At 32.3% G+C, this 24,173-nt stretch overlaps 2 protein-coding genes across 4 annotated transcripts in view; one reads left to right on the top strand and one right to left on the bottom strand.

Annotated features, from left to right (window-relative positions):
* Positions 1 to 1,074: 1,074 nt before the first annotated feature.
* Positions 1,075 to 22,472, bottom strand: LOC148275295 (glutathione S-transferase 1-like). Of its 3 annotated transcripts, none has more exons than XR_015824067.1 (6): positions 22,311 to 22,472; positions 8,758 to 8,914; positions 7,881 to 7,939; positions 7,515 to 7,607; positions 6,124 to 6,317; positions 1,075 to 1,548 (listed from the first exon to the last, which is right to left on the bottom strand). XR_015824067.1 is itself a non-coding variant. In XM_088235915.1 (6 exons), the coding sequence occupies exons 2-6, from the start codon at positions 8,896 to 8,898 to the stop codon at positions 1,389 to 1,391; spliced, it is 693 nt and encodes a 230-aa protein (XP_088092041.1). In that variant the 5' UTR covers positions 8,899 to 8,914; positions 22,311 to 22,472; the 3' UTR covers positions 1,075 to 1,388. The 3 variants fall into 3 exon arrangements, 2 of the variants coding, with proteins under 2 accessions (XP_088092041.1, XP_088092042.1); XM_088235915.1 differs by having other exon boundaries at positions 7,469 to 7,607; XM_088235916.1 differs by lacking the exon at positions 22,311 to 22,472 and adding an exon at positions 19,206 to 19,360 and having other exon boundaries at positions 7,469 to 7,607.
* LOC148275293 (glutathione S-transferase 1-like) overlaps positions 16,793 to 24,173 on the top strand; it is a 49,212-nt gene continuing 41,831 nt past the window's right edge. Inside the window, exon 1 of the mRNA XM_088235920.1 lies at positions 16,793 to 16,947. The gene's annotated coding sequence lies outside the window, so the exon portion shown is untranslated. The remainder of the gene's footprint in view (positions 16,948 to 24,173) is intronic.

Raw genomic sequence — 24,173 nt, 5'->3', positions numbered from 1 at the left:
TTTGATTAAAAAAAAAGACTCGATAACGTCGCCACTTTGCTAATTAAATTGTCAATATGAATTTTCCATGTCAATTGTCTGTCTATTGTTAATCCTAAGTATTTACCATGTTAAATTTTTAGTAAGTAGTTCACTATTTATGTGAGCATCTATTTTATGTCATTTTTTTCTAGATTCAAAATGGATAATATTGCATTTTTTTTCATTAAGTGTAAGTAAGTTTGTGTTTATCCATTTAGTCAATATAGTTAGGTTTTCGTTTATATCATTGTTTGTTAATACGTAAGATATTTTATTTTTAATCCAATCCACCATCTCTAAGGCAAGAGAAATAAAATTAAAATCCTTAGTAGGGAAATATCACTTTTTTAACAAATATAAATTAATAAGGGTCTATATAAATACTGTTAATTAAAAAATAATAATTTTTGTACTTGTTAGTCACATAATTTATTTTTTTTATTCCGGTTTATTGCATAGGCCACGCCTCTAATACGTCCAGATAATGTTAATTTGACATTTGTTTGTGACTATTTAAATTTAAATACAACATCGTCACGAACCTTTACGTCACAATTGTCAAGGCCAAACATGTCGCGTTTTTTAGAAATCATATTAAAAAAAAAAAAAAATTCAAAGTTATATATGAAAACATTTTTCACAATATTCACATTGATTTTGAAAATACAATTAATTTTCTTAATTTATTTCACATATTTTAATCGATATTTGTAGTATGTGATATTTCCCTATTGAAAAAAAGGAATTTTACTATGAAAATGCAAATACGACTCATCATATCGTTGATCTGCAAAGCAGCTTGAAGCGATGGATGATGGTTACCTATTGGCAGCATATTAACATTCATATTAAAGGGAATTGCACCAGAAAGCATAATCCGTGAGGCGAAATATATGAGCGAAGGTGTATATTTTGAATTCTGTATTGTCCTGCCGGTAAAACATATTTGTGACTACAAATTGATTGTGTTAAATTGCGTTATTCCAAGGTTGTTCAATGATCTCCCATAAACCATCATTCACATAAAGGATCTTCATATGAAAAAAAAAGAAATATCTTCAAAATACTTTAAAGTGCCTGTTAATAAATAAAATTGTATAATATAAATGAAATAAACCTGTCATAAAATAAATAATGTGTCCCACCGAAAAGTCTTAAGACTTAATGGGTAACAAAGTGTTATGTGTATTTTAAAATATTAAATAAACGCTGCTCTACAGCACTAAAACTAAGATGATTATATTTCATATTTTTTTTAGCGTTCGTTGGTCAGAAAAGCAATTAGTATAACTAAACAAGGAACTTTGATTGATACTTTGTTTCAAAATGATTAATCTAAAATTGTTTTTCCTCACTTGTGTCCATTATCATAAACAATTGTTTCCACAACACTCGTTATATTTAATATTATAGTCACTTAATTTGCTTTTCACAACTTCTCCGAGTGCGCGCGCACCACGGGCGTTGGTGTCCTCATAAAATGGAAGACATTCCAATTTGCGCAACCAGTCAGCAATCCTGGGAAATCTGCGAAAAACATTTAAATTTATATTTAGAAAGTTTTAACAATAACCTGAGGACGCTGCGTATTAATTTTCAAATGCTCACTGTTATATCGAGGCTATACTGACCACATGCCTTAAGTCAAAGGTCTTTATATATTTCAAATATTTTTAAATATCGGTGCAAGATGTTGATTTCAAATTTTATGTTAGGCCTAGAATGAAGATTACTCTTTTTGGTTGCGCGAGTAGTTGGTGAGATTGAGTGGTTTCTGGCTGGATGGACCGCTATCCTACCCATCCTGTGATCTCCCAACTTTTAATGACTGTTTATTCTCCTCGTCTCTATGGCCATGGGTTAGCCGTTAGCCAGCTACGGTTGCTATGAGAACAGTTTTCCATATCCATAGCAACCAACATCAACAATCACATTTTTTCTCCTTGATAATTTTTGTCAAATTCCGCATGTTCATAATTTTATCTGCCCGCATCTGCTCGTCCTTTAATCATCTGCCCGCATCTGAAAACCATTACATGTTCTGACCGCTGCGCCGCTACATTCGTTTTTATATTTCCCAAATAACTATAGTGAAAGTGCTGTGATTACCAAAAAAGGGAAAAACTGCCCAGAAACCAGGACTTGGAGATAGCATCCGGATTCCTGTTCCTGATTCCCTTTGTTGTCATCCTCAAGGTAGGATTTAAGGCTGCTGTAGTTTGTTTGGCCGCATACTGTTCTTTTCTGTATCTGCCATCATCGCGCAAACGCATCTTTTATTTCCCCGCAAAAATTTACACAGATCAACGATTCAGTCAAATAATACTCACGCAAAATTATAATCGCCATCCCACTTTCAAACCTTGAAAAAAAATTAAACCAAAGAAAACTGTGGGAGAACTAATGCGTTGAAAGAATAAAAAAGCTTTAAATACGAATGCAGCACCCAAAAAGTCGATAACTCATCAAAATACAATTTTAAGATCCATATTTTTTAAAAGATTATCGTATTTTTTTATTCATTATTTGATTATTAATTTTCTTTAGACATCTTTAGTAAAAAATATGCTGCATTTTATATTAAAACTAGCGGACCCTACAGCCGTTGTCCTGCCCGAACGTTAGCTTGCCTGCTATTAGCTGGTTCAGCAAACACAAAATCTCGAAAAATTCGAATTTTCGATAAACTATATACCAAGTGACATTTGACAATGACAAATGACTTTTGAAAAATGCCTCATTGTATCTAGAAAACGTGCAAAACTGTCATAATTAAAGGAAAAAGACTTTTTATTGAGTAGCTACCTAGGTACTTGATCATGGTTGAATTCCAAAACATAAAATAAATTATTTTCAAATATAGAATTCTTTTCGCAAATGTCAAACTCTGATCTTCTCACCAATAGGGGTGCATATTATTCACGAATACGATTTTTTTTAAATTTATTGAATGTCAGTTAATATTATTTTAGTATTACCGAAAATCCAGTAAAAAGAAATGAAAATGGGAAGAAATTATAAGGAATTTAAGGAAATTATCTGATTAGGATCCATAAATTGTTCGGCGAGTAAGTGTCTGAGTAATCTACTCAAACCTATTTTCTATGGTTAACTGCTAATCATAACCCAGAGAAATAACAAAATGACGGCAAAATAATTTGACAGCCAGCGAAGAGGGTTTGTGTTTCGATTTGTTAGTTTGGAAAGTGCGTGTTTTTATAAATTATGGAACTGATAGAGCTTGTGGATGATTTTTATGAAGAGGAAATGATTGAAATTCGGAGAAAAAAGGTTTATAGGCCTAGAGAAAATCACTTTGAGACGTTAGATAAAGTCGATATCAGGTCAAGATTTCGCTTGACAAAACAGGCTGTCATTGAAATCCATGGTTTGATTTAACATCAAATTTGTTTCAGAAGCACTCGGTTTGTAGAAGTTCTTTACATGTTAATGGAATATTAACTTTTTGTACTCTAGGAACCATAATAATACGAGTTAAACATGTTTTCATTTCAGAAATAAAGCTGTGCCAACAGTGATAAAGTTACTGTTGACATTAACCTTTCCCTCACTAAGCATCCAAAAATTACACATGATCAGAACGGGGGGATCAAATGACCCCAGCGCCTACTTGTATATGGCATCAGGAGAATAAAACGTTGGAAGTGGTTATGACCGTGCAATAATTTATTCATATTTTCGCGTACACATATTTTACTCATTCGTGTATTTTATTCAGTTTTGTTAGTTTGACGAATGCTTATGTACATAAAGTGAAATTGACCAAATCGGTATATGGGGGATTTGAATCCCCTCCATCGGTCCGGCTAGGTGAAGGTATTTTGCAACCGGCTCATATTTATTGTCTGGAGATTTTAATGGTGTGAGCAGATCATCTTCATGCCGATTTGTAAAAGAAGTATCTGAGGCCATGGCACTTCTTCGGACAACCTTCATTCGATTTGGGTCCTTTAAAACAGGGGCTGTATAATTTGGCACGTTTCCAGAGGGTGATTGGAGCTAAAGACTGTACGCATGTTGCAATTTATCCAAGCATGCCATTTCAATATTATCTCATAATAATTAATGATAGCACACAAAAATTATATAACCATATTATACCGCCTTTAAAAATATAACAATGCATTTTGATAAAAATGACATCTCCTTTAACTATTCGTGAATATTAAATAATATATAATTCACGTCACTTGTACTCACCTGCAGGAATACATGATTGTTTTTTTCCCCTTTATTATGGCCTTTACCATTCTTCGTAAAACTAGCAGCCAGGAACAAACAGTGTTTACATATGTTAAATGGGAGCAAAACAATATTACAGACAAGACAGAAAAAAACAGATAAACCGTATACATTTTTAAAATACACGGCACATAATAGATCTTAAAATTAAAATTACAACAATTGGAAATAAAACGAAAATCTCAATAATAATATGCATTATCATTAGAATTAAGAATAGTCCAGAAGGAGCGTAGAAGCATATTTGAATACATCGGACTGTGTCCAATAATTCCCCCACTTAGACACACTTTCGCCGCGCGCATACTTTAAGTAATATTGCCAGATCCGCGTAATATTGCTAAATAGCGAAGAATATAATCATAACACAAATGTGAGGTAAAAAAAAACTTCTTTTTTTTAATTTTTCTAAAAATTTATTGTGCTCTCGGAAACATTGATTTACACAACAGAGTAGATAAGTAAAGGGTCATTTAATGAGAGTAATTGAATTAATAAACTTTGAACTTAAAATATAAAACAAATTTTATTTTACATAAAACAATATTTTTATATCATGCTAAATAATATTTGATGTTTTGAAGAAAAATTCGGTCAAATGTCCACCACGGCGTTGTTTAACCCGGGGTTCAATTTTCATTATTTCTCTTATTATATGAGCAAAGTAGGGTAAAAAAAATTACTACCCTGGCAACACTAACGAAATTTCCATTTTGCTTCTTCGACAATCTGACAAATGGAAAAATAATTCAATTTTTAAGTAATGCATTTGTTATATACACATTCATTCGCTAATTATTCATTTATATATACATGTGTGTATATATGTGTATGTCTGTATGTATATGAATCAAAATGTGTAACCGAATAAGTTTATATTTTGTTTGTCTGTGCTCTATATTAATTTGTTAAGTATTATAATATATTAAAATGTAATTGCCTAGCTTGGAACGGGGTATGTACCCTTGTTAGCTGGGCAAAGTGAATATGGAATTGTATTTTGATAAAGAGTGTGAATAAATAAATAAATAAATAAATAAATTACACATGAAATGCGATTGCATCCTGTTTCTTTAAGATCCTAGCAGTATTTCTACACTTTAAAAAGATCACAACACGGCATAATTGAATTCAAATCAGGAGTTGCGTACTAAACGACGTCTATAAAGAAACAAATGGGTCAAAACGTAAACCTACTCATTTATGAGTAGTTGAGTCGCCATCTGTTTGATTTGCGTATGCAGTTTCTGGACTATTCTTAATTCTATGAGCATTATTAAGAAAAACACCCAAAACCTTGATAACAAAAATATATAATAAAAACGTATTTGACATAGGTTTACTATTCTAGAGATGATTGTTGACATAAAAAAACAAAGATTGTAAAAAATAACGTTTTTTTTTTTAAATAAAGAAATATTAGCGTTATTACAATGTACCCAAATATTTCCATTTTTGTGGCCATTTTCAACGAGTTCTAAATAACTCACTATTAGAAAATGGAACTCGAGTTGGGGTAGAGTAGGATTCGAACCTCTGACCTCTGGTCCGTGAGTCCGCAACATTAGCCACGGGACCACAACCCAATTATTGTTTTTAATGATCATTTTTTTTTTATACAAAAGAACATCGTTTTTACCTAGTAAAAAAAATATAAGAGTTTAATTAGTTTTAAAAAAAGTTGCATGTAAGTATTCACTCTTTACTTGCATATTTTGATTATTTTTTGCATATTGTAGCCTTTTTATGTACCATATAATACTTTCTTTGGTTATCAGTAAAGTTATCTCCTGTGATTCGTACTTTGTAAGCAGTTTTTTTAGTTTGATTAGTTCATACTTAGACTCGTCTACGAGGAGCATCTCATTAAGGGTGCTGATGGTCGCTCCGAGAGACAAGTCCGCTATGGTCATCCTGCTGCCGGCCACCCAAATGTGCTGGTTCAAGAATATCTCCACCACCGCCATGGCTGCGTCCACGTTTTCCCTGGTGTTCTGGCTATACGTTGTGGTCTGCTGAAGCCATAGCGGTCTCTAAAAACAGAGGAAGAAAATAACTGTCTGAGGCTATTTGAACATAATTTATGTTTCCGTTCCTAAATGAGGAGAGAAAGTGACAATACGGACACTTATTTGTTTTCCTAATGTAGTCTTTAAAGTAAATGTTCAAAATTATACATGAAGTTGATTTTAAACTAATATTAAACGGTATTTTAATGAAAATACGTTCTTCTGAATGTTTGTGTTATATTTGAACATAGACATTTTACATTTTTTTACGGACCACGGGATTCCATATTAAATGTATTGATAATAATGATATACAGACAGCAGAGTTACCAAGAAGAATAGGGCTAAGTGCTGCTGTCAGCAAACTACACAAATTAATATCTCACTGTACAGATGCCCATGATATCCTTGCTCAGATAAACCTTAATGTACCTCGACGTAACTTGCGTACCAATCCTGTCTTTGCCGTGGGAAATTATAAAACTAACATCGGATTATTTTCCCCTCTGCCGAGGATCCTCAGAACAGTAAACAAAATCTCACTAAACGGTACTGTCGATGTGTTTCTACAGCAAGGACACGCATTTAAGAAGCAAGCGGTGTTGTCTCTCCTGACTCGCGATGTCACACTTGCCATTTCCTCCTAAATTATGCTATATACATACCTTTTGTTAATTATACACTTTGTTAATTTAAGTAGATTTTAAGAATATTTCGATTAAATATTACTCATTAATGCTAATCTATTAGGGCTTACTTAAGCCTGTTGATTGGCTTAAAAAAAAAAAAACTAAAACTTATTTTTGAAAATAAAGAAGTCCCTATTTACTTAAAAAGACAAGTATATGAATCGTGCATATTGTCGGTGACAACATGCAAACTAGAAACCATGTCTGTAACACGAAAAAGTATCCAGAAATTGAAATGCACGCAGCGATCCATGGAAAGACAGATGCTCGGTGTATGTCTAAAATACAGAGTAAGAAATAAGGCGCCGAACCGGAGTCGTGGATATCATGGATCGTGCAGCGAAATTGAAATTGCAGGGGGCAGGTCACTTGGCGGCAAAGTGATATATTCAATATATTCCGCTAGTGGTTGTGTTAAAACAAAGATGTTCGACATTAAATGCAGGTTTCATTTTACTACCTTTTCCTGTACTAATATTTTCTTACCACGGCATTTTTAAAAATAATGAATAGTTCTGTGTCGAAAAACAACCTCTGGTCCACTCGAGCTCGAAATTTTGGTTCCTTTGGGAGCAATGAGTCGTCTTTTCCATATACTGTCACAAGATAAGCAGATATGGCGTGGCTGAAATTTATATAAAATCTATGAGTTGACACAAATGAAGACGTCGCATATTGGGGCAGATACATATTTTTGAACAAACAAATGCTATCTTTTGATATACAAGAGAGTCATGGTTTTTTATTAGTTACTTGACTATTATTAAAACGTTAGTCAAAATTTTATATTTTGGTGCAAGCCCCCCGGCAGATCTAAAATTTAAATATATCCGAAAGTTTTTTGGTTTATTTCCATTAACTACTATAATTGAATCTAAGTATTAATAAAAAAAATTACCTATCACAAAGTAAAAAATCTCCATCTTCCAGTAAGGGGATTGTATGCTGCGGATTTTTCTGAAAAACATAATAAAATATGAATTATTTATTTATTTAAATATACATAAAATATACGTTTTTTTGGGTTGAGTGCATTACAGTTTTTTAGTTACAACACCAAAAAAATGTACATACATTAAGGATTTCTTAAATAAAAAATATCCTTTAGTTACAAGAACAAATACGATCTTGGGCTTTGGGCCTGGGCAACAATGATTAAAAAACCCTTTCCTTGAAAACGCAAACGAGTTTCCAAAGATGTCAATGTTTCTCACTGTGACTTGTTATATTTGTCCACACATGCAAGATCCTATATTGGAGTTGAAATAATCAACTCTGAATAGACATATCTGGATCACGTACGAGTATCTGGTAATCAAAACTCGCTGAAATTGGAGTACCAATGCAGTCGACAGCTGCCCATCATCCCATTGGTGATGGTTCATAAAGAACTCACACGAGAGGTAGTATCATACACGGTCAAGCTAGTGCAGGACATTGGTAAAATAAACCAAAGAAGGTACAAAATTCCGAACACACTCGTTGACTACTGTCAACAAGCTGGCTTCTCCTGAAGAGTTTTAAGTAGTTTCCTCTTCACATGAGCAAATGCTGAGAAATTCCTGATTGGCCAACATTAGAATATCCTTCCTGTTCCCAACATTATTAGCCAAATTAAAGCTGAAATAAATGCAGAAAAATCCGCTTGTCGAAATATAAACCCTGTATATAATAAGCAAGCTAAAAAAAACCTTTAAAAGTAACAATCACTGAGAGCGGATAGGGAAATAATGAGGATGATTGCGACGTTTTTTAAATCGGTTATATGTACGTACCTTGATGTATTCCGGTTTAAGATGATCTTTGGCTAAAAAATTTAGATTGACGTATTCCAACTGCAACCCAATGGCTTTAGCTGCGAGCATACTGCCCCTTGAAGGGGGACTCATTTCCGTCATATACAGCTTCGGACCCATCTTCAGAACTCAAAACCTGGAAATGAAATAATTATTTATTTTCAAAATGACTCCAGTCTGGTGCATGGGCAGTGCCTTACATCTGTCGAAAGGGTTTTTTAATCAACTATATTTTTTTTTATGTAACTCAATTATAACTTATGGCATAATAGGATAGGGAAGCACTAATAAATCGATATTAAAACCTCTCGAATCTGCTCAAAAATCAATCATTATAATAATTTGTAAAAAGCCCTTATGTACCCCAGCGTCAAGTTATTTTATTAATTTGAGATCTTAGATGTAAGGAAATTATATATTTTTAGAATAATAATATTTGTGAAAGTAAATTATTCTATCAAATCCCAAAAGGAACACTCCCACACTACCAGAAGTCAATCTGGAGAATGGGTCATGGGGTCTATCACAAACTCTTAATTCGGTCAAAGAAATTTCAGGTTTCTGGGCCCCAAAATATTCAATATGTTACCCAAAGATTGAAAAACCATGACCCGGATTCAATTTAATGAATTTGTGAAAAATTGGTTACTAGATTAAGGTTGAAAAAAATCGGAAAATTTCGAAATACATTCCTAAATAATAAATTAATATTGTATAACTGTTTAGTAAATTAACAAGTAGGTAGTAATGTTATTGATTATTTTTTGCATAAAAATGTCTGCCTTAAAACACGTTGTACCTAGTTTGGCAGACTAGACATGATTCAGAGAAATCTATTACCTAAGTGTGTATGTAGTTGATAAAGTAATTTTTATTTTTGTTAAAAAACTTTGATTATTATTATTATTATCATCATTGTAGCTGGGACGCAGTATTTGTGGCATCAAAATATAAAAAAACAATAGGTTTGATGCGCCACAACTAATTTTGTTTTACTTGCTTACCGTTTCCCCTCCGGAACCAGACCAATTAGACAACCGATTTCTTTCTTCTGGCGGGGCGTTTTAAAATTTTTAGCATTTAGGGGGTGCTGCAGGAGATCGAGTGGTCATTGTGTCAATATGGAAAAATAGGTTCAATATCATATTCTCCATATAAAATAGTATTCAATCAATGTGATTACAAGGCTTTTAGGGTTCGTTTTCACCATCAATACCTTCTTCTGTGCAAAGAAGTAAAATTACCCATTATAGCATTTCCATCTTCCTTCTTAGAAGAAAAAGTTATTGGGATGGGTGTATTGAAAAAATCACGAAATCAATTACAAATAAGTCAAAGAGGATATTTGAGATTATATTTGACTAAACTTGAACCTAATTTTATCATCACTAGATATTTTGGTTGGCTGAATGATATTGCTTTTTGGATTGTGGTCTCATTGCTATGCAGATGATACATAGATTTATTTTTATTGCAAACCAGGCGAGAGAAGTGTGCTTGTCAATTTAATTGATGGATGCATCGAGAAAATAGGAAACTGGATGGCTGAAAACAGACTAACATTAAACCCATCAAAAACGGAACAACTATGGGTGGCTTCAGCCAGACGGCAGAATTTGATCCAGGATATGGCCTTACCCAATGTAGGGAGTACCGCTTTACCCACCGTTAAACTACTGTGAGTTTTACTCAATTCTGACCTTTCTCTTGACGCTCAAATTAGTAGAACGATAAGTTCATGCTTCTACCAGCTGAGACAAGTTAAATGCATACGCAAAAATTTGCCAGTTGATGCCGCCCGTCAATTAATAAATGCGTTTGTAGTGTTTAGAGTCGATTATTGTAATGGTATCTATGCAGGTCTACCAATGAACAAAATGACTCGCCTGCAATCTGTATTGAATGCTGCAGCGAGACTTATTTTCGGAATCTCTAAGTTCAGTCATATCACTCCACTACTTCGGGAACTACACTGGCTACGTTTTCCACAGAGGGTCGAATGCAAACTCTGTTGGATAAGGTATAAGTCACTGCACAATTCTGCTCCGGAATATCTAAGGGAACTATGCATTCCAGATAAACTAGCTGACAGGCGTCTCACGCTTAGATCAGCTACGTCTACGGCGAGAAGAAAAGTTATCAAACCTCTACGCAAACAGCGCACTAAATTTAGTGAACGCGCATTTGCGGTCGCAGGCCCATGTGCCCATATGGCATGGAATGCTCTCCCAGCAGAGGTGCGAGACTGTGAAAGTGAAGTGATGTTTCGGAAAAAACTTAAAACCACCTGTTCTCTAAATCATTTGAATAAATCCCTAGCATGTGACAACAAAATAAATTGTTTCAATTAAATTACAAATTTAAAAGCTTCAATTAAATTTATTTAACTATAGAATTACTATGTAAAGCGCCCTTGAGATATTATATTACGAAAACGGAGCTTTATAAGTTATCCATAGTAATAATAATAATTGCTTTTAGCAATAAGTTCGCCAAAGTACTTATTTCTTTTTCGGGGTCGGTGGATAATTTTACTGCGGTAAAGGGGGTGATTTTTTCATTACGGGAAAGAAATAAGACTGTGATCTTTTTTATATTCCTAACATCAAAACAAATATTCGGAAAAATTCTACCATCCCTGGTATTTGTGAAGCATTTAACAAGAATTTGAATAGTCTAGATTTTGTAAGGTACAAAGCAAAGATCTAACCAACTTGATTCAGAATAACAAAGAATTGTCTTTTTTTGTTGTTCTTTATTTCTTGTAATCAATTCATACTTCAACGTTCCTCTATTCATCCTGTATCACACCTTCTCACATATATTTCCTTATTACGATCTCTTAATGTTGTCGATGAATATCGAATAAGAGAATCCATTTAATTTTTATCAAGAACATCATTTTTATTTTTTATATTGTTCAAACCGTTTCGTCGTTTAATTCTGTAAAAGTTGAGTGAATATGTCATATAATTGGATGGCAAGCCCTTTTATGATTCTATTGTTTTTTTTTTTTTTTTATAATTTCTTTATTTATTTCCTTAAATTTTTAAAAGAAAATAAAAATCAAAAAACCGAATATTTTTTTTTTTCAAAATTAAAAAAATAATTAAATAAATCAAAATAAGATGAGATAAAGAAAATAAAGAAAAATAAAATAAAAAGGAAAATTTCTAATCGTTCTTATTTATAATATAAATAGCAACGCGAGTAGTTATAAGTTAGTTTATTTCCTGACGATAAGGTAGTAACCTCGAAACCGGTCGAAGTATAACTCTAAATTAAAGTGGTTTATACAAATTTATAAACATATAAGTGTAAAATGTCGTACCACAAAGTGAAAAATGTTTTTGATAACAATAATATAAAATATTTTATGCCTGGTCAGCGTCGTTCAATCATTAGGTATAAACAAATAATATACGAGGTAACAATTTAGAAAAACTACTTACATTATTTTTTTACTGACAAATTGTAATTCATTTATTTATTTTACATAAATGGTTAAAATCGCTTTTAGCGAAACATTATAAACATTGTGCATTCATGCCTATATTATATTTATGCATTGTATTATAAAATTAAATAATACACAATAAAAAAATAAAAAAATCCTTTACTATAACAATCGTAAATACAATATAAGTAAATGTTGAAAAACATACGTCAATACAAATACAAAAAAGCTGATTGAAACGTTTCTAACATTGAGATATAATGTACAGAGACGACACTCCACACAAATCTGAGCTATAAAGTCGTTCCCAAAGAAAAGGGAATGATCAGCGGAGGGAGCGAGTATCGTCACGTCAAATCACGTTGACTTTGACAAGCAAAACAAGTTACCAAGTACAGTAAAAAGCACGGGCTGTTTACATCGGTCTACTGTAAGGTCTATTTAGTATGTCGCCCCCTTCCGCATACGCGTCACCTTTGTTTATCGTTTCACTATGCGCCTGACGAATTGAGCAGGCCTGGAATTTGAAACGCTCTCGCGGCCGTATTATCTCGCGTATTTACATGCAAATTACACGAGAAAAACTGTTTTCTCGTGCCGCGAGAGTGGTTCAGAAAAGCACTCTAAGACAGAGACAGAATATAGCATAAAACGTTTTTCAACATTAAAATGGCTACTTTAAACAAGTATTGATTAAGGCAAAAACATTGCTTACCGGTTCAATGTTAAACCATCGCTTTTTTTATCTTTTCCAGATCGATTTGTGCAGTATCTTAGCGTACATTTATAGGCATTTTAGTCATTGCGTTACGAGGAGACAAAGGTTCAAAAGTAGCCGGAGATTGCTTGCAACAGACTCAAGTCCGTTCTATAAAACATATGTCAATTGGCTCATGTTTACCATAGTTAAACTTAAACCTCAATGGTTTCTAATTTTAGAGTAATAATGCGTAACCTAGAGAGAAGCCCTATCACTATGTTTCATAGGACGCAACCGATGTTGGTTTGTTGCTTGATAACCAATTGGTGGCCATATTGTTTTATTTGACAACATAAACATAACGGTTCGATCGGATGATTTTGTAGCTGTGCTTGGCTTTGTTTGTAAACAACTTGGATATTTACGTTATAATAAACTTTCCTTATATCAATATATTTACTTCAGATACATTTTTTTCTAAGTTAAGGGTATAAATTTGTGAATTAAAGTATGTTTACTGTTGATAATGACAGTTGATCATGGGCAATATGTCAGGGCCGCACTAGGCATCCATATTAAGTTTGAGTTTTTATCGAGTAGAGGTCGATTAAAATTTTGCTCGAAAATTGCAACGTTAACCTTGAAATCGGATCTAAAATGACGTGTCCAAATTTTAGGCCGCTACGTCTCGCCATTTTGGAGATGTGACGGACAAACAAACAAACTCAACACAGGACTTTGGTTCGATGGAGTTGGGATTTATGTCTCAATAAATGTAACATAATTATATTGTGAATAAAATGAATAAAAAAATAAACACTAACATGAATTTTCCGTTTTATAAAATTAACATAGGCGAATTATGGAAAAATGGTTTGGAATAATCCTGCAATGATAAATACACTGGTACATATTTAAAAGTAATTACAATGCAAATTAATATGCATTTGGCAATTCTCGAACTGAGTACGGCCCATTGTTTTGCTGCGAACTGTAGCTAACTTAATACCCAATAGTCATAGAATGGTGTTCCTACGTTTGGACTCCTTTCTATGTTACGCATTATTACTCTGAGCTTCTAATGCATATTAATTAAAATTTAATTTTAAATGCTCCATATTCGAAATCAATGTCACTAGTAGTCACTATACCAGCGGCAACGTATGATGGCACTTTTGACAAATTACGATAGTGTTGTAGCATTTTTTTCCGTTCGATTTTTGCTATCGATTTTTCAATATTGAACAATTTTCCGTCAGGAATATAAATTATTTGTCTACTATCGGGGACCACTGGTTAAGCCTGAGGATGTTAAATAGCTCGCTCCCTGCCAATGGCCCAATTCTTTACGGATCTGGGTTCAGAGGAGGAGATTTAACAAAATATAAACTCTCGCCTTCCACGAAGTAGCCAGGCTCTTTTACATTCTTTTTACATGGTCAATATAGTGCAGGCAATTTGTAAAATAAACCAAAGTAGGGAAGAAAATGCCGAACACTCCTCTAGTGGAACGGAAGGCCTGTAGACTACTGCCTACAGGCCGGCTTCTCCTGAAGAGTTTTGAGTGGTTTCCTCTCCACATGAGCAAATGCTGAGAAGTTCCTGATTGGCCCACATTAGTATATCCCTCCTGATCCCAACAGTTTAGATAAATTTTAAGAAATTTAATTTCAGAAAAATTTACTTTTGAAATATAAACCTTGTATATTATTAGCAAGGTAAATAATAAATCAACTCCACTATGAAAAAAAATTTAAAAAAGCATGGCTCTTTATAGACCTGGGCTCTGAGGGCGAGAACTATTCACAGGGACCCGTCACAATAGATCTTCACAGGACGCAGTGACGTCAGGAGCTTGCATAGCACTGACCGTCACCTCTAAGAATAAGAATAGATATTCAACATGAATACATTAACACTAGGTAAGAAGTAAAATAATACAAAATAAATTGTTATGTGCCTCCCACAGTAATTGTAAGACAAAGAAAGTTACCGTAAAAACTAACAACAATAAGGTAGTCGAAATTGTTAAAAGACTATTAAATTAAGCCTAATTTTTATTTATTTTTACCTATCGTGTTATCATTGCTATATTTTTTTTAGGTTTTGTATTTTTTAAATAACTCCCCCCGCGACGTTGCCAGTTCAAATCGATAAGTGAAATCACGGCAACCAGAAAATCGAAAAATTATCCCAACACTACAACGCTATAATTAATTGATTATTGCTCATCTGAACCTGTGACGGTTTCTAAGTAGTTTTAAACATTTTTATATAAAATATCCTCCTCGTTATAAAAGCAATAATTGTTTTAATAGTGAATCTGCTATAGAAATGTTATTTATTTAGATTAACTCGGGGCGTTATCTTTTAACATACCGTTTCATATTATTATGACATATTATATTGTAACACGAAAAATGTTATCTTTTATTTTACAAAGGTTAACTATTTTTGTTTTGCGCATAACATAAGGTCGACGTCAAAAGATAAACGCGAGAGTGAGATTAAATTGAAAAGGACGTATTGTGAACTCCACGTAATGGACACACAATATAATTCGATAATCAATAATATCAGGTCGATATTGTCATTTGACAGTAAAGAACTATCGATAAATTATAACTCTAGAGGTACATCACTATTGCAACACCTACAACAACGAAATATGGCATTTGTTCGATACAATTCTTCACCTTCTACTTCAGCCCCTTCTAAAAGTTTCTACTCATTTTTATTCCACAATTTTTGTCAGCCAATCGTTTTTGTGACCTCCCAAAACCTCTTTTGCTTGCCTGTGGCTTTCATTTTATTATTTTAGATGTCCACCTGTCATCATTTTGTCTCGCCAAGTTCCTGCCTACTGCCATTTTAATTTTGCTGTACGATCCATGATATTTATTATATTAATTTATTTATTTTTTATTTTATTTTATTCAGAAAACATACAGTCATACATAATAAGTATTAAAAACAACAATTTTTTGACATAAAAAGACCAATAAAGTTTTCATAAATTATGCAAAAGATATAAACGTTAAATGTGACAAAAAAATAAATAAATAAGAATTTCAAGTGAGAAAAGAATAATTGTTAACATTTGCGTTTTCCATGGAGGTAATAAATTAAAATAAATAAAAATACCGAATGCACACTCCGAGCCATCCACGCACACACACATGAACGCACATATAAAAACATACACAAACATATACATGCGGCACATATACATACCATAAACCACTTAAGATGCGCATTCAGCAACTATCTCAAATAATCGAACCCATGAAGAAATTTTCTGTATAAATGCAACGTACAGTTAAAAATGTCTACATCGATACCATTATAATTTCTACAGGTACGTCTAATTAATGAATTCGAGATATAATTGTTTTTACAAGTTGGTACATAAAAAAGGGAATTGAATCTGGTATAGCGAAGAGGACAACGGAAACCAATATTTTGTAAAAGATACGGCAAATCAACTATATTATTTAGAATATTAAAAAGAAAAATTAAATCACATGTAAGGCGCCTTTTTTGTAGTGATTCTATATTAAAATCAATCAAAGATGCGCCGTAATCATTTTGAATGTTGTCAAAACGATATTTCAGGCTCCTTATAAATTTCTTTGGAATGTTCTCAATTTGATTAATATATACATTATACTGAGGAAACCATACTAATGAAGCGAATTCGAGTTGACTACGCACATAAGTATAGTAAAGAAGTTTGAGTGTATTTGACTATATCTATGACTCCGGTTCAGTGCCTAATTTATCTGTCTTTAGATACGTTCAGCTGTCAATATTTACGGTACTTCATGAGCGGGTAAACGCCAGCAGTGCCATGATCGTCGCCCAGCGTATAGTTTGTTGACATTTCATTGTCGCGGCCCATTGCTAATACTAAAACTGTGTTTAGCAGTCGTAAAAATATATTACTAAATAAACAAGTGACTCGTGTCAAACGTTTAGCGGGAAACACAAGTCACGATCTATTATTTGCTAAGTGAGTAATATTATTGAAGTTTTAGTACGTAGGTACGCCGCTTGTCATAATGCATACGCATGCTACGGAATAATAAAAAAAAAAAATTAGTCATTTTACAATAATATTTACAGCGAAGATTTATTTATCTAAGCCTTGACTTATTTATTTACACTATTTATCAAAATACAATTCCATGTTCACTTTTCCCAGCTAACAAGGGTACATACCCTGTTCCAAGCTATGCAATTACATTTTAATATATTATAATAGTTAACAAATTAATATAGAGCACAGACAAACAAAATATAAACTTATTCGTATACACATTTTGATACATATACATACAGACATACACATATATACACACATATATATATATATATATATATACACACATATACACATGTACATACACACACAAGTACATACACCCATGCGCATACACATACATACATTCAGTAAAACAAAGACAATTTATTTATGCGAAACTTCGTGGTTGTCATCTATAAATATATTTTTAGATGACAACGAATTTGTGTATCTAGGAAGCATGTTTTCAAGAGATGGAAGAGTAGAAAAATATGTTGAAAGGAGAGTGAATGCGGGCAACAAAATGAACGGCGCACTAAGCATAGTAATTGCTAATAAAACTATGTCAATCGAAGCTAAACTGGCAGTGCACAAAGGAGTTTTAGCCCCAACACTTATGTATGGAAGTGAAACATGGAACTGGCAGAGAAAGGATGAAAGCCGAGTGAAGGCGGTTGAAATGCGATCTCTTAGACAAATGTGTGGAAAATCAATGTATGACAGGGTTGCGAATGATGAAATCAGGCGAGAATGTAACTCTGAGTCAGGTATAATTGATAGGATTAAGAAATGGTCTATGAGATGATTTGGTCATGTAGAACAAATGGACGACGAAAGACTGGTAAAACAAGTATACATGGCGAAAATGAACGGTAACGTGAGACGAGGACGACCAAGGAAGACGTGGCATGATCAGATAAATCAAAATCTTAAGTCTGGTCATGTCAAAAGCAGGCAGAACCGAAGGGCATGTATGACAAGATGTATGAAAAGAAGCTAGAAATGTATGGCAGGATAGACGCGTGTGGCGGTCTATTCTCTCTGCCTACCCCTACGGGGAAACGGTGTGATGGTAGTAGTAGTAGTAATTATTATTATATATTTTTGGTGGCAACAATTTGAGAACAGTATAGGCTACTGTTTTTAAGGTTTTTTTTGTGATGTGTTTTTTATATTTAAATGAGAGGTCTAAAACAATTGTTTGAAAGATCTGATTGTCTATACTTTGTTTTTACATTATAATTTCTTATCTTTTCACTCATGTCAAACACACGCACACGCGCACTCACAATAACCAAACCTAACTCAGATACTTCACCCTCAAACAATATAAATACTGAATTTCGTATTTTTTCAAAGGATTTTTTTCATTGTTGTATTTTTGTGAGACATTTTACTGGCTTTCATGTAATTTTTAATATTGACATATTATAACAGAGATGAAGAACATTTAAGAGAAGGTAAAATAGAAGTCTAGGCATCTACAGGGCTTATGACCTGTCAATTGCTGGTTTAAGTGGCCACTTTACACACTGTGTAACATTCACCATTCTGCCTATAAATATAGTTAAAATTAATATCTATATTCCTTCAATTCTTTCATCTGTTGATGTTTGTAAAGTTAAAGAGCTGAAACCTTTATTTATGCAGGTGAGATTTATCTAATTGAATTATTTCACCTACATACTAGGCAACGCCTGAAAATGTTATTTTTTCAATTTCTATACTTCTTCATGGACCAGGTAATTTATCAACAATATTTTGAGTTTGTCCAAATTTTTGTAGACAAGGACTGGATTCAACTCCCTGGGGAGCTGTTTATATTAACATATTACAACAGAGATGAAGACCATTTAAGAGAAGGTAATATAGAAGTCTAAACATCTACAGGGCTTATGACCAGTCAATGGCTGGTTTAAGTGGCCACTTTACACACTGTGTAACATTCACCATTCTGCCTATATTTGCACATCTATATTCCTTCAATTCTTTCATCTGTTGATGTTTGTGAAGTTAAAGAGCTGAAACCTTTATTTATGCTGGTGCTTATGCTGGTTATTATGCTTGTCTACAAGAATTTGGACAAACTCAAAATATTGTTAATGTTTAATATTTTGTGATTCTCTAATTTTCCTCAATAAAAAAATTAAAAATCATGTAAATAAACATTATAAGTGGGTACTTACTGTTTTAGGGACTCACGTATTTATTTATAACACAATTTAAGATTGTTTACACGGAATTAAAAAATGTGCACTAAAACTCAAGGACGAGAGAAAAACTACTAGTCCCTATACTGTGATGATGTATGTATTTGTGCTAATGTGGGCTAGGCATTATCTGATTTTGCTGTACTTTATTCACCGCAAACAAATTGATCGAACAAAAATTCGCCTAAGTGTAAAAAAATATTTAAATGGCTCTCGTGTAAAATTTGGACAATTGAAAATTTAAAAATTTGGAGAAACTCAAAATATTGTTGATAAATGCACCTGGTCCATGACGAAGTATAGAAATCAAGCGGCCTCCGTGGTGTAGTGGTCAAGACGCTTGACTTACAAACGGAAGGTTCCGGGTTCGATTCCCGCGGGAACACTAAAAAAATATGTGATTTTTCTCAAGCCTGGGTGTTCTGTGCTGAATTCACCACTGTAATTGGGCCCCCTGGCCTGTTGTAGTGCAAAAAAATTGTGAAATTGAAAAAATAACATTTTCAAGCGTTGCCTAGTGTGTATAAATAAATGAATAAATAAATAAAATAAATAAATTAACTCCCTGGTAAGCTGTTTTTATTAACATATTACAACAGAGATGAAGAACATTTAAGAGAAGGTAAAAGTAAAGAAATTGAACAAATAACATTTTCAGGCGTTGCCTATTATGTAGGTGAAATAATTCAATAATATGAATCTCACCCGTTTAAATAAAGGTTTCAGCTCTTTTACTTCACAAACATTAAAAGATGAAAGAATCGAAGGAATATGGATGTTAAAATATGGACAGAATGGTGAATGTTACATAGTGTGTAAAGTGGTCACTTAAACCAGCCATTAACAGGTCATAAGCCCTGTAGATGCCTAGATTTCAGCGCGTTCGCCTGCCACGCAAGAGGTCTCAGATTTGATTCCCGATATAATTAATGTGAATAATTTATTTAAAACTGTGTTTATTTCTTAGTTCCTGGACTAGCACCTGAAGCGTTAGACTGATCATCTTTCTTTTATGTAACAAAAATGATCGAAATACGCTGCGATTGGTGTACCAATGCAGTGCCCTATGCACTATTAGGTGTGGAAAAGGAATAAAAAAGAAGATATATATATATATATATATATATATATATATATATTTAATCAGTGCACGTTGGTGTTGGCTTTCAATAGCATGCGTCCTATCATCAGCACGTTGGTTATATATTTTTGTGCAACTCATATGGTGATGGTGTGTAATGGAAGTTGCATGTTAGTGTAATTCACCTGACGCAGAGATAGTTGCGTCACGAAACCGGTAGAACAGAAAAGTCGGTTAGTGGTCAAATAAATAAATAACATACGGTTAAATAAATAACTATTCTTCTTTTCTTTTTTTATGTAATGAAGGAGAAATTTAAAAAATACAAATTATTCTAAATAAGGCGAAGAGGATTATACTCAAAATAAATATCTATTCTAATGTAGATATAATGCGCAAAGAAATCGGCTTGCTCACAGTAAAGCAGCAAATTGAATACAATGTAGCAATTTGTATACGTAAAATAATAAAGGGGATGAATAAAATAAAAACAATAATAAAATTTAACCAACAATGTCATGCATATGAAACAAGGGATACAAAAAGATAAGATTACCAATGAGGAGAAAAACAGAATCTCAAAACTCATTGTACGAGGGATTGGAAGCTGTACAATGAGTTACCTGCAGAAATATGCGAGATAGAAAATATCGAAATACATTAAAATATATGTTGTTGACAATTTAAAAAAAATCAAATTTAATGTTATTAAAAGTTACATAAGTTTTTAAGATGTTATGAACTAACTTAATAAAGCATAAATAAATAAATACTGCAAATAAATCCTGTTTTTGTAACAGCAGCATATGTAAATGTTGTTTTTCTTTTTATGGTTATGTCATGCCATATTTATATACTATAAACTTATAAATTATTAAAAAAGGAATGGCTCACGATCAGACGGTGAAGTCTTTGTGGGCATTTTTTTCAAATTACGGTATCGCTTAATTTGAAGATGTATTTTTTAATGTGTATTTTAATAGTTGTATGAAAACAAAACAAATGAAAAAAAAAATAATAAAATAAAATATGCAAATTAAGAGTTCTTTGTTAAAATTTATGAATTTCAAAGCAATAATGCCATTGTAATAACCATTTATAGCAGCTACATAACTATCACGATAATTTATTCATAGACATGTCATTTTTAAAACAATCACTTGATCTGATAAAAACGAACAAAATACAAATAACTATTGTTCTCTAAACGATATTTTTAACTTAGCACACTTTGAAAAATCACTCTTCAAATATTTATTAACAATAAGAAAATATAACTTTTTTTTTTACAATTTAAATAAGCATTATCGACAAAATCAAGAAAGGAGCTCTGCGTTGGTTTGCACATGCAGAACGAATGGACAGCGAAAGAACGGGTAAGAATATTTACAACGCGAATGTTGATGGATGCAGAAATAGAGGAAGACCGAGAAAGACATGGCATGACCAAATCCAACAAATACTTGAAGATGGACATGTCAAAAGTCGGAATAATCGGCGCGTGTGCATGAGAAGGTGTATGAATGTAGAGGAAACGAGATCTGTATGCAAAGATAGAGTGATGTGGCGTTCTCTGCCTAACCTTACGGGGAAACGGCGTGATGGTTTGTTGTTGTTAAAATCAATAATGGTCTATGAAATAGTGTCGAGTAAAAAAAGATTTTTGCTACAGAATTTTTTTTCATACGTTTATAATTTTCATCCGGAAAAACGGTCATCGCGTTGGCTCCTAATACGTCACGATTCATGTAAATTTTGAACTTTATTTCTGACCGTTGAAATTTAAATAGAACATCGTCTCGAATCTTGACGTCACATTTATCAAGGTCAAACATGTCGCGGAACCATTTTTTTAAAGTTATGAATTAAAATATTTCTCCACGTTATCCATATTGATTTTGAAAACGCAATTCATTTTTCTAATTGTGTCTAATTTCTAAATGTTTTTATTGATGTTCGTAGTGTGCGATATTTTCCATTATTATGACTTACTAACTTACCTCGATCAAAGTCAAACTGCGTCCGTTGTCGAAGTGAGGTGTTTATTATGAATGAACTATACGAACATATGTCTTGATAAGAAAAACAAACACGCCAAAAACGCACAGTCACTGTACAACATTGAAAACAGGCTATCACTATGAGATATAATAAAGTACTGAGCAGCTTCAAAGTACAAGTATGTATAGTAAAATTTATGTTTCGGGGCCTTATGCTGGAAAGGCGTGACATTTTGTCACCCACGCGACAAAAGTCGAATAAACATTTCGATTGCTTTGTCAAATTGGTAATCTTGGAAACCGTTCATAAATTAAATCACAAATACGAATGAAAAAGTGGTAAAACCTTAGAATAATAACCTAATAGGGTCGCCCATACGGAAAAAAATCATTCTATGATTATTGACGTCAAAGTTAGCTACAAATTATAGCAATTAAATGGGCCGTAGGTACTTGGGTTGAGAAGCGCAAACCAAAACTGTCCATTGCAAGTTTGTTGTTTCACTAAAAACCAAAATAAAACCGAACCGAAAATTCGGAAAGCCTTTATTCTACGCAATAAAGCTTACGGGCTTTTCTATATAATTGTTAATCTGAGAGAGCAAAAAAACTCAATTATACACTACAGAACTCATATTTTGCGAAATGGGTTCTTTATTTTATTTATTTAAACGCCTTGTAGGCTTTTACATGTTTTAAATATATTTATATATAAAGAACAGACATGTATTTTACACAAAAGTAACAAGAAATTGAAATAAAGTAATAAGATTTTACCGAGTTTCAAAATATTTTTATAGACATATTTATATATTTTAATGGTTTTTACTATGTTATTTATTACTTTGTTTTTGTTATTTTTTTTGGTACGTTTTTTTACTACATATTTACTATGTTTTTACTACATTTTTATTATGTTTTTACTACATTTTTACTATGTTTTTACTACAATTTTACTATGTTTTTATTACATTTTACTATGTTTTTACTACATTTTTTACCATGTTTTTACTACATTTTTTACCATGTTTTTACTCCATTTTTTACTTTGTTTTTCACTTTGTCCTGTCTCTTTATAACTGTTTCCAGATATTGATCACTGTTTTTTATATTTTTTTGACTGTCTTAGAACGGGGTAAATAACCCTAGTTAGACAGTCAAAGCAACTTTGCATAAATTATAATTTTGTGTATGTAATATAATGATAATAAATAAATAAATAAATAAGAATAAGAAAATAAAAAATATATAAAACGTAATCTTACATATAGTACAAACATAAATTAATTCCAGTAGAGAGAAGAGAAGTTCATTTTTTTCCATCGGTTATATAAAAAAATCTTAAAATTAGAAGTTAGAAAAAAAAAATAACACAGATATATTTATTTATTTATTTATTTAATTTTACAATACGCCCAAGGGGCATTTACAAAAAATATACAGTTAAGTACAAACATAGTGCGTAAAAATTTAAAAGATAAACAATACATTTAGAAACAATAAGAAGCATACTGCCATGCAAAATAAAAAGTGAAACTTTACATAGTAAAAAAGAAAAAAATAATTTTATATGGATATAATAAAAGTAATTGAATTAAAAAGCAAATTGTAAGTAACTTGTAAATAATTCAAACAAAAAAATAAATACATTTTCATATACTTATAAGTATAAAAATAAATATACAGGTAACTACAAACAAAGAAAGTAATAATTTTATAAATACACAACACATTAAAAGAAATAAAAAAAGATTTTATATACATGTAGAAACAATAAAAAGCAAACTGCAATGCAAAATAAAAAGCGAAACTTTGCATAAAAAAAAACGATTAAAAATATGAATAAAAGAACAATGTTAAAAT

This window comes from Micrasema longulum, unplaced genomic scaffold (assembly GCF_059751315.1).
Source record: "Micrasema longulum isolate JH-2025_06_02 unplaced genomic scaffold, ASM5975131v1 h1tg001467l, whole genome shotgun sequence".
Lineage (NCBI taxonomy): Eukaryota > Metazoa > Arthropoda > Insecta > Trichoptera > Brachycentridae > Micrasema > Micrasema longulum.
Note: the sequence above shows the minus strand (reverse complement) of the source record. Positions and strands in the feature narration are given on the sequence as shown.

What these genes read in the sequence shown, in the direction of transcription:
- LOC148275295 (XM_088235915.1), bottom strand. Translation starts at nt 8,898, where the DNA reads ATGGGTCCGAAGCTGTATATGACGGAAATGAGTCCCCCTTCAAGGGGC. An exon ending in GATTTTTTACTTTGTGATAG is followed by an intron (nt 7,608 to 7,880) that starts GTAATTTTTTTT and finishes TATAAATTTCAG; the next exon opens with CCACGCCATATCTGCTTATC. An exon ending in CTCCTCGTAGACGAGTCTAA is followed by an intron (nt 1,549 to 6,123) that starts GTATGAACTAAT and finishes TGTTTTTCGCAG; the next exon opens with ATTTCCCAGGATTGCTGACT.